At 43.9% G+C, this 15053-nt stretch overlaps 1 protein-coding gene across 1 annotated transcript in view; it reads right to left on the reverse strand.

Annotated features, from left to right (window-relative positions):
- The window catches only part of ENPP6 (ectonucleotide pyrophosphatase/phosphodiesterase 6), a 32098-nt gene extending 17639 nt beyond the window's left edge, over positions 1 to 14459 (reverse strand). Inside the window, exons 1-2 of the mRNA XM_056490404.1 lie at positions 14066 to 14459; positions 3726 to 3905 (exon numbers count right to left, since the gene is read on the reverse strand). Of these exons, the coding sequence (XP_056346379.1) occupies positions 3726 to 3905; positions 14066 to 14318 (433 nt within the window). The 5' untranslated portion in view covers positions 14319 to 14459. The remainder of the gene's footprint in view (positions 1 to 3725; positions 3906 to 14065) is intronic.
- Between the last annotated feature and the right edge of the window lie 594 nt (positions 14460 to 15053).

A 15053-nucleotide genomic window follows, 5' to 3' on the forward strand; every position in this document is an offset into this window, starting at 1 on the left:
GGATATTTTAGTTGCTGAGATATCTTTGCTATTTCTAGGTTGTCAAATGGTAAGCATGATGTAAAAGATCTACAGGGTAGCAACAATTAGAAATAATTTTGGCCATGAAATAGTGGTCTTCAAGTGTGCAGTTCATTGAAAGCACCATTGGAAATTCAAGATGCTTAGACCCAAGAGCTTTTTTTTTTTAGCCTCTGTGATGAATAGAACTTAGAGGTTTTTAATGTTAAGGCTTGTTACAAGTCCAAAATCCTGGACCCAAAAGGGTCCATGAAGACCCTTTAACATTTAAATTTCATTTTGGTAGAGGATAGGACAGATGGTAAATTTCCTCTTTTAGATATTATGGGAAAGAAAATTTAAACACATTTGGAGCCAGCCAAAGGCAATGCTAAGTTTTTCTTGGTTAGACTACAAATAGTTAAGCTGTATTTACTAAGATGTAATGCTAGAGACCTTTGCATAGCTTTGTGTTACACTAAACCTTTATTTAAAAACCTGAACTACTGGAGCAGGAATAAGGACTTCTTTCAGAGTGATATATAGGCCCCTCTTTATCTATCTGACATGGAGACCTGAATCTCTGCCAGCTTTATATTACATTTCTAAACATTTGTGTAACAGTTGGACACTTCATGTCACAACAGAAAATTTTGAAAACTTTCCAGACTAGCTGTATGGTCTGGTAAATATTGTGTTTAAATGGCAAAAATTGAGTTTAGAGTCTTTTTTCTTTCCCCCTATGTCTCTCATTTCAGTGTTTAGAGAAGTTGTCACTGCACTTCAGCTGAAGTAGTTGCATAGGCTGCTGGAAAATGAAGGAGCTTGAGCATCTGGGATGATGCCACTTACTGGGCTGAGGGTGAGGACCACTCCAAAGCTTTGACCTCAGTGGTACTGCCAGGATGCTCTTGCACTCCTCTGGGCATTCTCCACCTGCTGGAGCAGCAGTGCTTCAGACAGGCAACCTGGGTGTGAGGCTGCACCTTTCACCCCACGCACAGCATGGAGAAGAGAGAAAAGTGCCCCTACAAGCCAAGGCCTTATGTTTTGGCAGAAGTGTTGTTTGGGACCCCCAGCATGGTGATAGTTTGGCTCCTCTGCTTCTAGAGTCAAGAGATGCCTTCTGCCCATGAGTTGTCTTTGCTGGGTTTATGTTAGGCTCACAGATAAAGCTGTGTGATTGTTGTTTGCATCTGAGAGCTCTCCTGTTCTGCATTACTGTGTGCTGAGGTCTGGATTTTATTTCTTTAGGCAGCAACTACACATGAGAGAGGAACATAGGGAAGAAAATGAAGCAGCAGATTTTGGGTTCAGACTTTGCAAAGCTCTGGAGAAGAACTGGCTCTGAGGAGGAAATGGCACTGGTAAATGCTAATCCTGGGTATCAGCGCTCTGGCATTTCCAATGCATTCCTGCTATGGTTCATTGATCTTGGTTGTCTTTACTGCTGGCTAAAGAGAAAACTGCATCTTCCAGAACAAAGTGGGATGAATTTGGCTATATATTATAATTGCTTTTAAAAGTTTCCCAGACTTTTCCTGTTTGACTCTTTATCATAACTGCAAGGTTCATTACTAAGCAGCAGTGTATCCTTAGGTTGGAAAGCTAATCATTAATAGCAGATCATTTGCAGTGCAAATGTCTTTAGGATCTCTACACACCTTGGTTACTAATTCTTGGGATTTTATTTTCATTTTGTTTGGTATCACTCCCCATTCAAATGGCTTGTTATGAACTTAAGCTTTAAAATGATAGATGCAGAATTTTTAGAAAGGATTTTGTCCTTACTATGGAACAATAAAATGGTTTTAAAAAATCATATAGAGAAAATGTAAAAATGTTTTTGTTGCATTTGAAGTGACTTCTGTTCACCCCAGTTACACCTGGAGTCCTACTGCAGCCCAACAGCCTTGTGTTTTAGTTCAGTAGCTCCATATTTCACTCTGCTTCCTGTGTCTGACCCTGTATGACCAACGTGTCCTTTGAGACCATGAGTACCCTTAAAATAAACATGTGCTTCAGCTTTTGCTGAACTGAAGCACTGATGGCTTTGCCAAAGGTCAGCCATCACAGTTAAATAATTAAAGACAGACAGAGGTACATGTCACAGTCCACACAGCTAAAATGCCAGATCCATGCAAAAATTTCCCCTCTGTGTTGTAAGAGAGTTCAGTGCTTACACTTGGGAGTGTAAGCACTGGGAAAAGGGGGTCTCTTTTCTTCCTTGAAATTCTCAGCTAGCAATAGCAGGCAGAGTGAAGGATAAACATTTATGTACAGGGATACATATATATACACCTCATATGTTTTCTCCCTGGGAAGCAAGGGCAACATAAAGGAGCTAGGTAAAGTCCAAAGGCACTTAATGGAAAGTGATACTGGTTCTTTGGATTTCAGCAGCTCTCTGTAGGCTGTTACATCTATAGTACATAATTATACCTATTGAGAGCAATTACAATAGGAGTTAAAAATGAATAGTCTACAAAAAGAGATATTTTTGTAAATTTTTAGAAGAATTTCTACATTCTTGTATAATTTCTATATCTTACTAATTTCCTTGCTATTAGATCACTTGACACATCTTCAGTAGGAAGCAGAATTTTTTCAGGGCTCATGTAAACTCTTTGACTGCCTCTGAGTCCATAAGGCAATATTGTCACCCTCAGATGTTTTTGCTCTTCAGTACTGTAGAAACACTCTGGATGGCTTTTCAATGTTTCCCATCTTGGTTCGCTCTTTCTTCCCATTCCTTAGAATCGTGGGCCTTTTGCCAGGACACCATTAGCCACATTGCATGGAAAGACTGGCCAGGCACATGTGCATTGGGATGCAGAGATGAGCTGGCCAGGAGCCCATGGTGTGAGTCAGCTGCCACTGGCCTGCTGGCACTGGCTGTATTCAGTGCAGCTCTTCTAACAGCTCTCTGAGCTTGCACATTGAGAATATCTGCAGACTGCTTACGGTAGGTAGCAGTTAGAAGGTAAAAAAGTTGAGAATCTGGGTGCTTTGCAAAGAATTTGGTCTGGTTGCTCAGCTGGAACATCTATTTCAATGTGAGTCCCTAAAAGTGTAGCCTAAGGGGATACAATACTTCTGTTTGTTAAAAAGGACTCATTATTACACACTCCTAGTCATTCCAGTGGTCCACTATCTAACAAATGAGGAACAGAAAGGCCAAGTCCCTCCAAATGAATGGCTCAGACTCAGAGCAACTGGGACCACAGATGAATTAAAAATGAAGGAGGACCAGAGGACAAGGATGCTTTGCTTTCAGCTGGATTTTCTTGTCCCCACAGAGCAGATTATCTTCAGCTCTCAGCTACTAATTTCCAGATTAAAACCAAAGAAGTATTGGGGGAGGGTGGTTACTGTTTAACTTTGATTGGACCATGAACCATTCATGGAGCAACCACTCAGCATAGCAGAAGCTACAGGTGGGCAAGAGGAACAAGCACTTGATGGAGGAGAGGATGCTCTTCAAGCCAGCACCCTCTTGAAGCTAGCATTTAGTGGAAAGCTGCCTCTAGTGACACTTCACTCTTCTCCTTACTAATCATATGCAAATTATCATGACTGAAGAAAAGCTAATTCATTTCTATGTCTGGTTAGTAAAGCACATAAAATTCCTATCTGTATTTCAGAACAGTATTAGAGAACCATTCCTACAGTATGTGGAGTGCTCAGATGTCAAGATGAATTGTAGCAATTTTTCACATACTGACCTGGCCAGTAGTACATGGAAACGTTCTTTTTAGCTTTCATCATTGTGACCCACAGAGGCTCTGATCCATTCCACCAGAGAGGCAGCAGGCTTTCTTTATTCACACCAATATCAAAAGATACATTTGCCTTCTGGTCCCACATGTAGTTTCCAGTCATCTGATGGACCTCGCAGTGGCGACCTTTGAGAGTGAAGAAAAAAGCAGCACAATCAGATTGGTGCTCTTCAGTAGAGGGATGCTGGCAGCATCACCACTGCTACTACTATATCATCCAACAAATCAGCTGAAAAGCCCTGTCTTGAATTCCAGGATCTCTTAGCTTGCAGCCACTCATAAAATATCCCTGTCTCAGCTTTCACTGAGGTGCTCCAGTTTGCTTAATAAATCTCTCAGTTCAGACACCCAAAAGTTAGTTGCTGAAGCTTGTCAGCCCCCTGTGTTCCTTTCACAATCAATGGATAATAAGAGTCACATCTAAAAAGCAATTCATCCCACCTTAGGGCAGGCATCTCAGGTATCTGGAGGTGCATACGCTCTCAATTACTGGTAGAGAAGGATTACAACCTTGTCTCAGCTTCAGTCAGCCAAATTTTAGACAGCTGAGACCAGAACAAACAAACCTTGCAGCCCATGTCCTGTTCAATATTTCAAACCCAGCCCCACACACAAACTATGTCAGCAGTGCCCACGAGTGCCATATGTTTGGCTGATACCTGGTTCTTTCTCCACACCCAACACCTGCCAAGCCATTCTAAAGTACCCATCAGCACTCACAACCAGAGGGCTGTGGGAAGCAGCCTGTGAGCAGAAGGTGATAAGAGCACAATCTAGAAACATAGAACAAAGACTGAGAAACTTGCATTTCTTCATCTTTATCCAAAAGGCACGTTGTTTTTCTGCAAACAGGCAAAAACTAGGCATACACATTTATATGTTATTTTTATTTTCCATAATTGTTTGCTTTTCTTTTCTTTTCTTTTTCTTGCAATGCTCATGCTTTGTTCTTGGTTGTGGGCACAGCAATAATTTCATTAGATATGTTCAGGCCTCTTAATGTATCTGAGAGACCCTCAGGCAACTTTATATTGCAAGAAACTAGTATATAATAACTGAGAGATATCTTCTACTTCTTGTAATTGTCAGAAGAGAAGATGCTATATTTTAATAATTATTCTGAAGATGAATTAACAGAAATGGGAAAGGAAATTTGAAGAATAAGTTGTACTGGAAGTTCCTTATTTACATATCTTAAAAAGCAATGACTGAAGCATGTGATAGACACTGTCCTCATTAGCTGGTGAGTCATGTTATTGCAGGGATCCAGATAACAGGGTTTGATTATTTTGAGCCTGAGCATGCTGATCAGAACTGAAATAACCTTGGCATTATTGTTCTAAAAAGACATAATTTCAAGCAGAGGACTCTGTATACTTTGGGTGCATGTGATCTTGAAATGGATTTTGAACTCTCCTTCCCTACTAAAAAGTATTTCAATTATGCAGAACATTTCCTCCTTCCCAGAGGAAAAAAGTGGGTCCAGTTTGTGGCAGTCACTATTTATGATACTAACCCAAACAGGTTTAATATAGAACTGGTGGATGGGATGGGCAGTAGTCTGTTCTCTTAAGGCTGCCAAGTGCTCTCTTTCCTGTAAGTGTCAAAAGAGATAAAAGGACATCTCCATAGAGCATCAAAAATGCAGCCCTACAATTTACAGGACAACCTCAGCTTCTTAAAGTACATGTTTTCCTAAGCATCTATCAACTGGATAAACTGCAGCAGGCAATTTGTGCCAGCCTGGGAAACCTACAGGTCAGTGCTGAACCTCTATCAGTGTGAAACCTGCATGTTAGGTGTCTATATGATGTGTTGTGTAGTCTTCATACAGAATCAACAAACTCTAGCTGCTACTGATCTTATAGGACTTAAGGTCTAATGTCTGTTTGTCCACATTTTTAAGGAAGAAATTGGAGACTGTTCTTTTTAGTGTTGTTGGGAAGTTTAATTAACTGTTTGAGCTAATACAGAGGATAGTGTTCTGTTCTCCACATTAGATTAGTTCAATTTTCTATGGACTCCAAATCCTTTTTTTACTATTGAAAAAGAGGCCTAGAAGGCATCCATTTTCACTGCAGACATCCCTGGTTCACAGGGTCAAAAAAGAAGATCAGGTGGGCAACAGATCAAAAGACATGACCATTTAATGTCATTCATGTCTGCTTATCTGAGGCCTGTGTCTCAGAAACACTCTAGATCTCCTTGGAAGACATCAATAATAACCAATTAATCTCTTCCTTGAGTTGCTCCTACTGATTTGTCATCAGTAAACACTGCTCAAAAACATGCCTGATCTCTAATTTTATTTTTGACCTTTGTTAATCTTCAAACATGGCTATTCTTAGCCTTGCTCACTAGATTAAAAAGCCCTGGAATAACTGGCATTTCTGCCCCTGCCCCTTCCTCCCAGGATATTCGTACACAAAATTAAGGGCATTTCTCAATTTTCTTTTGGGTCACCTGTCCAACCCTTTTCCCTTATACCCCATTTTCTCCAGCCTAAAAAAATTACCCTTGGTGTGCTTCTTTTGAATCATTATCAAAATAGCAACATGGTGTTAGAGAGTCACCATAACATTCCCAATTTATTATTTCTTCCATTACTGCAGTTTTACTCTGTAATCAAACGTTATCTTAAGAGTTTAAAAAATAGAGCAGAAAGCAATTTCAGCATACAGATGTCACTATTTAAACTCACTGTAATTGTAGTAAAAATCTCTCCTTCCTCAAGCAACAGAGGAAAACAAAGAGGGTATAGTTCCTAAGAATATGATAACTGCTGTATCCTTCTGGAGGAGAGCCAGCAAAAGCATTTGCAAGTCTGCATGCTACAGCTTACTTGGACACTACACTTCATACAGCATTTGTCTAAAGCATGTCTCCAGGCACTTTCATCAGCATTCAAATGAATCTCTGCAAAACAAAGAGGAAATTTAAAAAACCAGCAAAACACACAGCCACTTGGCCACCCACAGCAGCAGCAGCATAGTAATACTGAGTGTTGTGCATCCTGCACTGGCTGTGTGTGAGATCCAGAAACCAGAGTGTGTGCTCCTGGGGCATTTGCCATCTCTGCACTGTGCAAATCAGATTTATCAGAGAACCCACAGTGTGTGTGTTAGCCAATTTGGCAAAGGTACCATAGTCTGATGGTGGACATCAGTACATGCATTTACTAAATGCAGTGTGCAATATTATATATATTGCATTATATATATGCCTTGCCACTGTGGTGAGACCTTTCCTCTCATGTCCCACCATGATGTCCCCACTCTCTGGAAGGTGACAAGAGTTGGGGAGCAGATGCAAGCACAGGCTGCCACAGGGCTATACAGTCTGGGGAAGAGTTAAGTTCCTCCATGAAAACAGCTGGATGACTTGCTTGGGAAATGCTCTGCTCTGCTCATACTGCCTCCTATAAGGATGAAGAAAGCAGGACTCAAAAGCCACCAGCTTTTATATTTTTTATATTATTTTTATAGCTTTTATATTATTTATATTCCTGTTCTGGAGCAGATATAGCAGTTGCTGTCCCCAGGAACAGAGTTTTGATATATGCCCTGCTCTACTGTTCCCCTGATGGGTCTCATCTGCTCTGCTTTGATGAGAAAGACCACAGGGTAAAAACATAACCCATGTGCTAAACCCTAAGTAGCCTGGAGAAGGCCAGAGCTCATGAGAAGTCTGGGGGGAACACTGTCCTGGGCAAAGTGGCCCTGCCATCTGCAGAACCCCAAGTAAAAACAGGACTTACATGATGTGCATGGACAATTCATGTTCCAAAGGAATTTGCTGGCAAAATCTTTCCAAATTTTTATGACCTCTAATATCAGACAGACCAAAAGCATGAACAGCTTAGCCTGCATCAGGCAAGACTTTACAATTTAAGTACGATCACATCAAAAAGCAAAGAAAAAAACCTCTGCACAGCATTATTTTTTTCCCCTAAAGGGGATTCACTCAGTAAGAGCTTGAAACTAAATTCAACGCTTTCATCATGGGCCCAGGGCTGAGGTGCACAAAAATTGCTAATAAATCATCCAGCTGAGTTTTTGCAGATGCCTTCTTGTGTGGGAAGTCAGGTCTTGTGTCCCTGGAGAGCCAGGACTCCAAGCTGTTGATTGTTCTCCTGAATTGTGGTGGGCTCAGGGACCACTCTGGGAGCCCTGAACCCCCAGAGCTGGGTGTGGTTCAAGGGCACTGAAGTTCCAAGCACTGGATAGAACAATGGACAAAGCTGCTGCCTGCACTATTAGAGTATGAGCTTCTGGCAGTGACTTCAGCTCTGGGCTAAGAAATACCTGGATATGTGAATGTCTACTTAGCTAACAGCTGGTAGCTGTGAGCTGTGAGATTGTAGCTAGTAAGAAGAAAAAACTCTGTATTTCAATTTGTAGCATTGTGAACTTGTGTTAGAAAAAACTTTCTGTTCTACATTTTAGAAGTGTTTCCAATTCTTTAACTGGTAGCAAGCAAACAGATTTTTGCAATATTTTGTGTGTGAAAGAGAAAAATCTTGACGCTTGGCATTGCAGCCTTTCTGCAGGTGGTGAGTAAACAAAGTGAGAGGAAGAATGTGAAAATGAAAATCCTGCTGGTTCCCACTATCTTTTCCAGCCTGTTCTTGCCCTTTCCCTGCCAATTAACAGTATTACCACAGACCTATTCACTCTCTTTTTCTTCCCAACACATAGTTTTAGAAACGGAAAGCTAATGAATCCAAGAAAAGGAAGAGACTTGATTTCAGAGCTGTATGTCACAAACAGAACCTTTTAAATCTCTGCTGCTGCTGGCATTTGTAGCTGTTTGAGGGGACCAAAAAGAAAAAATAATTTTCCCTTGTCACTCTTTGTGCACTTTGTTGCCTTAGGGATTTTTTCTAAGCTTGGACAGTGAAGTGGAGATAGTTTTAGTTCATGTGTATGTAATAAACTTCCTTGTTGTACTCCTATCCTTCCAGGTTTTATGCCTCAGAAAATATGTAGGTATTGCTTACAAAGTTAAGAACTTGCTTAACTGCTGAGCAGATATTGTCAGAATCTTTTTCTGGACCAAGCTGGAGTCAGGATGCCATTAACTGTGCAGCAGGAAAGAGGCATCCAGCAGAAGCATCACCGGGCTGGGCTTCCTTCAGGTACTGAGTGGAAGGAGCCTGGAGCTGCTGTGCTTTTAATCAGGAAACCTCTCACAGTGAACAGTAAATATACTTATATGTGTGCACATCAACCAGACTCCAGAGGATTCTAGGGTTGGGAGCCCAAAGGGTATTTTCTCCCAGAAAACAATGGGGTGCAGTGTATGTTTCTGATTTGCTGTGCTCAGGGGTGAACAGATGTAGACTTTGTTAGACTTTGGCATCCTCCACCAAAGCCCCTCAGCAGTTGAATGTGCCAACATCAAGGGTGAGGAATGAATGGAAGATTGCAGAAACATGGAAGATGGGTGAAATCTTCAGTCTGGCAGAGTGGACCTTGGTGTCACCTATCCGTGGGAGCTCTGCCAGGTCACCCTGTTCCCTACTGCTATACAGAGGAGGAGATGATGCATATGTAGGGATGAGCTGCAGTGGCTGAGAAAACACCACACACCACCCCATATTTTAGACAAGCCTCAAACACATCATCACTGTGTTACAGTGAGTCTGGGACACCCTGCAAAGGCCACAGCCCTCACTCTGGGTGCAGGAGTCTGAAATGTCCTTTGGTCTACCTTCTCCACCACCCCTCAAGCTTCAGGGGACCTCACAGCCCCTCTGCCACTTATTTAAGATCAAGTCCTGTCCAAAGAGGCACATGGAGGCTCCTTGCTGGCTCCTCTGCAAGTAGTTCCCCACCCATCTCTGCAATAAGGGGCTCCCTTTGCTCCCATGGAGGCCAAGTGAAATATATCTCTTGGATGTGGGGCTGCACAGCTGACCAGGCAGCTGGCACATCCACATGGAAGGCCTGCCAGAAAGACTTCATTTCTAGTTATGATCTTGGAAAGAAATGCTTTCTGGATTTCTATCCCAGATGAGATACCGTCTGTTCATGTTTATGCTGGCTGGAAATGTGAGGTGCCCCCAAGGGCTCTCAGCTGGGGGAGACTTCAGGAGAGCTGGGCTGCAGGGAGTCCTTCATCACCCCTCCAACACCTGCTGGCTGTTGGGTAAGGGGGACCCAACCAGAGCTTTTCTTGACAGATATGGCACAGAAGCATGAACTCCTGCTTGCAGTGGTTACAAGGGACACCTCAGACTTTCCACTGGACTTGGCATGAGAGCTCCCTGCAGAGCCAGGCCACAGCAGGGGAAGGGAAAAAATTAAAAACTCCTCACAGGATAACAACCTGAGGTGGCTTGTGGTCTTAATTCCTTCCTTTCCAAAACAAACAGCACATGGTATGATTAAGGGAGCCTATTTGAATAGACATATTTGGACTGGCTTCTTCCCTCCCTTGTCAAGCCCACAAAGAGTCCTGCAAAAGTTCTGTCACAGCTGCAACATCTCCTTTTACCTAATTCTCCATTACATGTTTTTCAGGGCAATAATTGCAATATTCTAACTGCACCATGAGAGTCTGGACACCAGGTAGGATTTAGTCTAGCAGCTCAGAAAGCAACCCAACCACTTAAAAACAAGTCTTTGTCCCACAGTAGAAGCCAATACTAAGAAACATGGCATAAAGGAAGTTGCTAGAGAAGACTGCTTTTCAAAGAGTTGGATTTTAAGCTAGCACATCCTTGAGCTACCTTGCACAGCACCAGGTTTTTGTAACAAAACAGCTTCTCTGTTTGCTTGTCAGTGAGATCCCTTTGCACCCGGCCTGATTTGGCTTTTGTTTGATGCTTCTTCAGCAAATAGCAGGTGATGGTAGATAAGGCCATGCTCTGGCTTGCAGGAAGACTGGAGCTTCATCCCAAACTCTGAATGCCTTGATGATTTTACATTTTTCTGTGCTCTGGTTTTCTTTCTCATAATTCTGGTAGGTGTGTAGGAAAGCAAAAGACCTCTAAGCAGGCTCTTGGCTGAGGCTGTGTGACTTGGGGAATCTCCAGCAAATATCTTCTCACAGTTTAACAGCAACGGCACATATAAGCAGAAGGGGGACCCATGAAGCACTGCATGACCACAGGCAAGACATTCCCTGCCATGCTTCCCTTCCAAAATTTATCATTTTTGTTCACCAGGCTGGGTCCTATTTGACCTTTGAGTCAGTGCTTCACCCAGCACCTTGTCTCTACAGAAAGGGGTGTGCTTCTCATTAGCATATGTTAATTAGTTGCTTTTAGATATGTGGCTTTTGGTCAACAGTTATGGTTGCATCTATTGGGTTATAGCTTTGAAAATCTCTGTACATTTGCCATTTCCCATGAATATTAAATTCAGTTGGGCTGCTCTCTTGAAATTATTGGTAAAGTAAAATATTATGACTAGAAGATCCTACAGATAGGTGGGTAGCTGTGCTGTATGCCATTGCTTGTGAGCTGCCAGTGCAGAGGAGAGCTGTGTTCTGGCAGGGCTGAAGGCTGCACTTTGGTATCTGCACTGATAAGCACTGGGGCAGATGCTGCTGATCTCCCTAACCTCTGCCTGCAGGTCTGGGGAGGAGGAGGAAGTGAGTTCATGTTTGAAGAGACTGACCTGTCCCAATGGTGATGGTATCTGAGGGGCAGAGTCCACTGTCCTCCTCCAAAGCCACAGAAACAATGGAGAACTTCTCCCATTTAGTAACAACTCAACTGCTCTGGAGTCCCAAAGAATCATGGATGTGAGATGAAGGGCAGAAGGGAAAGGCCTTGATCACAAGAGTGAATAGAGGCAAATCATATACATACAAACTACAACACTTTTATGCACACGTTGTCCAAGAGCTGGCAGCTGTGAATGCTCCTGAATGGATGTGGAGCCATAAGGCCTTGTGAATGAGCAGAGAAAGAAGGAAAAGGAATAGTCATCAAAAAAGAACCAAGAAAAGACAACAAAAAAACCCAAACCAAAGTAGGATATAATGAACAAGCCAGAGGTGAGAATGTGTAATTTCTTAAACTGATTTAGCTGAAAGATGCCAATATATTATGAAGACAAATACAATATTTTGGAAGTTAAAATGCGGCTTTCCTAGCAGCTCATGAAACAGCAATGTAGGACAAAGCATGAAGAAGGATTTGTTCCTGATTTCCCAGAAGGTACTGTGGCAGCATTTAACTCCCAGACACCCCAGTCACAAATAGGAATAAAACCAGTTACAGTTGTGTCTGCCTGCAGCAGAGGGGATGGTGAGATGTGAGGAAAGCTCCCCCATGCCCACACAGCAGCACCAGGGAGACAGCAGCTTGCCAGTCCCAAAGCAGGTCACTATGGCAGGATGCTTGTGTCACCCTGCCATGCTGAATTTTCTCCAAAACCTGTCCTAGCTTTGCAAACTTAATGGATGCAGACTGAATATTACATCTCCCACATGCTCTGTACTCCTAACCCCACTGCCCCATAAAACTTGCTTTCACTGGAAATGGCACCATGGCCCCAAAGGGTAAGAACAGTGCAGCTATGGGATTTACCCTGCTATCATGCCAAGACACATGGGATTCACTAACACCCCAAGGGCTCAAGGGCAGTCTTGGATCTTCCTCTGGGCAATGTTCATCACCTAAACTTAGTCCTCAGTTGGCTCCTGACCTACTTAATACTACTGTGACTCATATGTTAGGAAGGTGAATTGCTATTTGCAATTAAATTGTATTTGCATTGATATCCTTATCATAAAATCTGGGAGACTTGCAAGAAGAGTTAAGTTTGGTCTCACAGACTACCTTATTGCTTCAGGCTGAGGTGCAGCTCTTCTGAAAATATGAAAAGTCCAGTAGTGGTGTTTCATCACTTAAAACTCCTTCTTTGTGAGTACAAAGTAGGAGGCTTTCAAAACTCTTCAAAAGGCTGATTATAGACTTCACTTTACATATACACACTTAATAGGAATGATGACTAAATGTCATTAGGAGTGAAATGTCACTCATTTTTCTTCTTCTCTTTAACAGCTCCATCCAAAGATTTTTTGCACTTATGAAGTGTTAAGTCAGTTTGCCTGTGTACACCTTAAGAACGTGGCCTGGAGTGGAATACCTCTATTTTCAGTCATGGCACTTATTCTGCATTCATATATTTGTACCAAATAACGAAAAAGAATCAAAAGCAACCCTGTGATGGTTTTAGACTCCTCTGACCAGTGATGAGCAAGAGGAAAGTGTTTTTCTTGAGAGAGAGGGAAGTAGGGGTTAAGCAGTTTCAAAACAAGCTGGGCACAACTGATGTCAGATCTTTGTCTTACAATGGCATCTATTTGCTTTCCCAGCAAGCAGTATATGAATCACTGGGCACTGCATTGTTCCAAGAATAGCAGAAGATGCCACATATCTTAGGATAGATTTTTTTACTCCTCCTCATTAGGTAGGAACTCTTGTTTATTCAATAACTCCAGAGAAAAATCCAAGTAAAAATTCCAGAAAAAAAAAATCTGTTTTGTTGGGGTTTTCAACTTAATTTTGGCTTCCTTTGTGTCTGTTTCTGAAGGAATTGGCCCATCTCTACTCTCTGCACCTTCCAAATGTCACTGTAATCATGTTCCTCGACATAAGATTGAGAGCAAATCAGCACCATGAAGACTATGACTTCCTCCCGGTTTTCTGAAAGCCTCCCCTGGACATTCTGAAAAGCTGCAGGGGAGTAAAAGCAAAAATCCTGACTGTTTTTCCATTTGGCAATTTTGAATTATCACAGATATGAGGACTTAGAGCAAAGTTAAGAAAACAGAAAAATGGTTCAAAGAGAAATGTAATGCTGAATTTGCCAAAACAGACCTGCTGACTGAAAATAAGTTCTTAGTGTAGCCACGCTCAGTTCACACACATTTTTATTAAAGTCCCCGAGCAGTGTCTTCATCTTCTAAGTATTCATCTTCCATGCATTCCCAGTTGTTTCTATGTTCTATGTACATGCAATATCCCCTATTGGTGCTCTCACCAGGGAGCCCCAGTGGCAGTGATGCTGAGGTGGCAGCAGGTAGGGACCCAGCTACACCTTGGATGAGCAAAAGCGAACTTCAAAAATTAATTCCAGGTGGCATTTCCAAGTTTGGAACACGTTTCAGAGAAACAATTCTGGTCTGTAATAACACAGTGCTTTTAAACTCCCAGCTAAAAGCACGACTTGGGTTATTTTTTTTTCTTCTTTGGAAGAAAAAGGCACAGGGAGCTGCCTTCCACCTCGGCATGGGGAGCATCACAGCGCAGAAATGCAGGTACTCACCCGTCATCAGCGTGTAGTAATTGGGGTAAGAGAGGCTGGGGAAGTCCGGGGTCATGTAATCCACCTTCACCCCCATGTTCACAATGTGCCGAAAGCCCGGCAGCCCGTCCAGCTCGCTGTCATCGATGTAGTCGAAGCGGAAGCCGTCGAGCAGGAACACCAGGAGCTTGCGGTGGGACGAGGAGGCGGCGGGGGGCGGCAGGAGGGCGGCCAGGGCAGCGGCCAGGAGGGCGAGGAGGCTGCGGCTGTCCATGGCAGCGGCAGCGAGGGCTGTGCCGCGGCTCCGGGCCGGAGCTGGCACTGCTGTCCCCTCCCGAGGGCTGTGCCACAGCCCCGGGCCGGAGCTGGCACTGCTGTACCCTCCCGCTGCCAGCGCCCGCGTTAAAGCCGCAGCGCTGCCCCCCGCCGGGCGTGGGAGGGCACAGGGTAATTGCGAGCAGATGATTAACCTCCAGCGGAGCGAAGAGCTTGGGGTTCGCAGCTGCGGGAAGAAATGCTTCGCAGCGATGGGAGCGCTCAGCACAGGAGTAGCTGGAGCTGTCGGGACCCTCCGCAGGCGCTCCCGAGGCGGTGCGGGCACGCTGCCCGCGGCCCCGGCCAGGAGCAGCCCGGCCCCGGAGCGCTCCCACCGCAGCGCGGAGCGGAGCCCGCTCCCGGCCAGCCCAGCACAGCCCAGCCCTGCCCAGCTCGAGCTGCGGCTCGCAGGGTCTCGCAGAGAGAACCCGCAGCCTTTAGAACACAGCCTCACATCTCCAGCAGCGCCAACGCGGGCTTTCTTCGCATCTCTCCGGCGGTGGCTTCTGATAGGACTCAGGGTTAGATTAGTACAAAGCATCTCCCCGGCTGGGAAGTGCGGTATGTGCGAGTTGAGGTCCAGTGCTTTCGATGGCATGGCGGTACCGCAGAGCTCCAGCCGAGCAGGCTCACCTCTCTACATGGATGCGAGTCCCTGCAAAGGTCCCTGTCCTCTCTGTTCCCTCTGTGCTGC

The sequence above is a fragment of the Oenanthe melanoleuca genome, chromosome 4 (assembly GCF_029582105.1).
Source record: "Oenanthe melanoleuca isolate GR-GAL-2019-014 chromosome 4, OMel1.0, whole genome shotgun sequence".
Taxonomy (NCBI): domain Eukaryota; kingdom Metazoa; phylum Chordata; class Aves; order Passeriformes; family Muscicapidae; genus Oenanthe; species Oenanthe melanoleuca.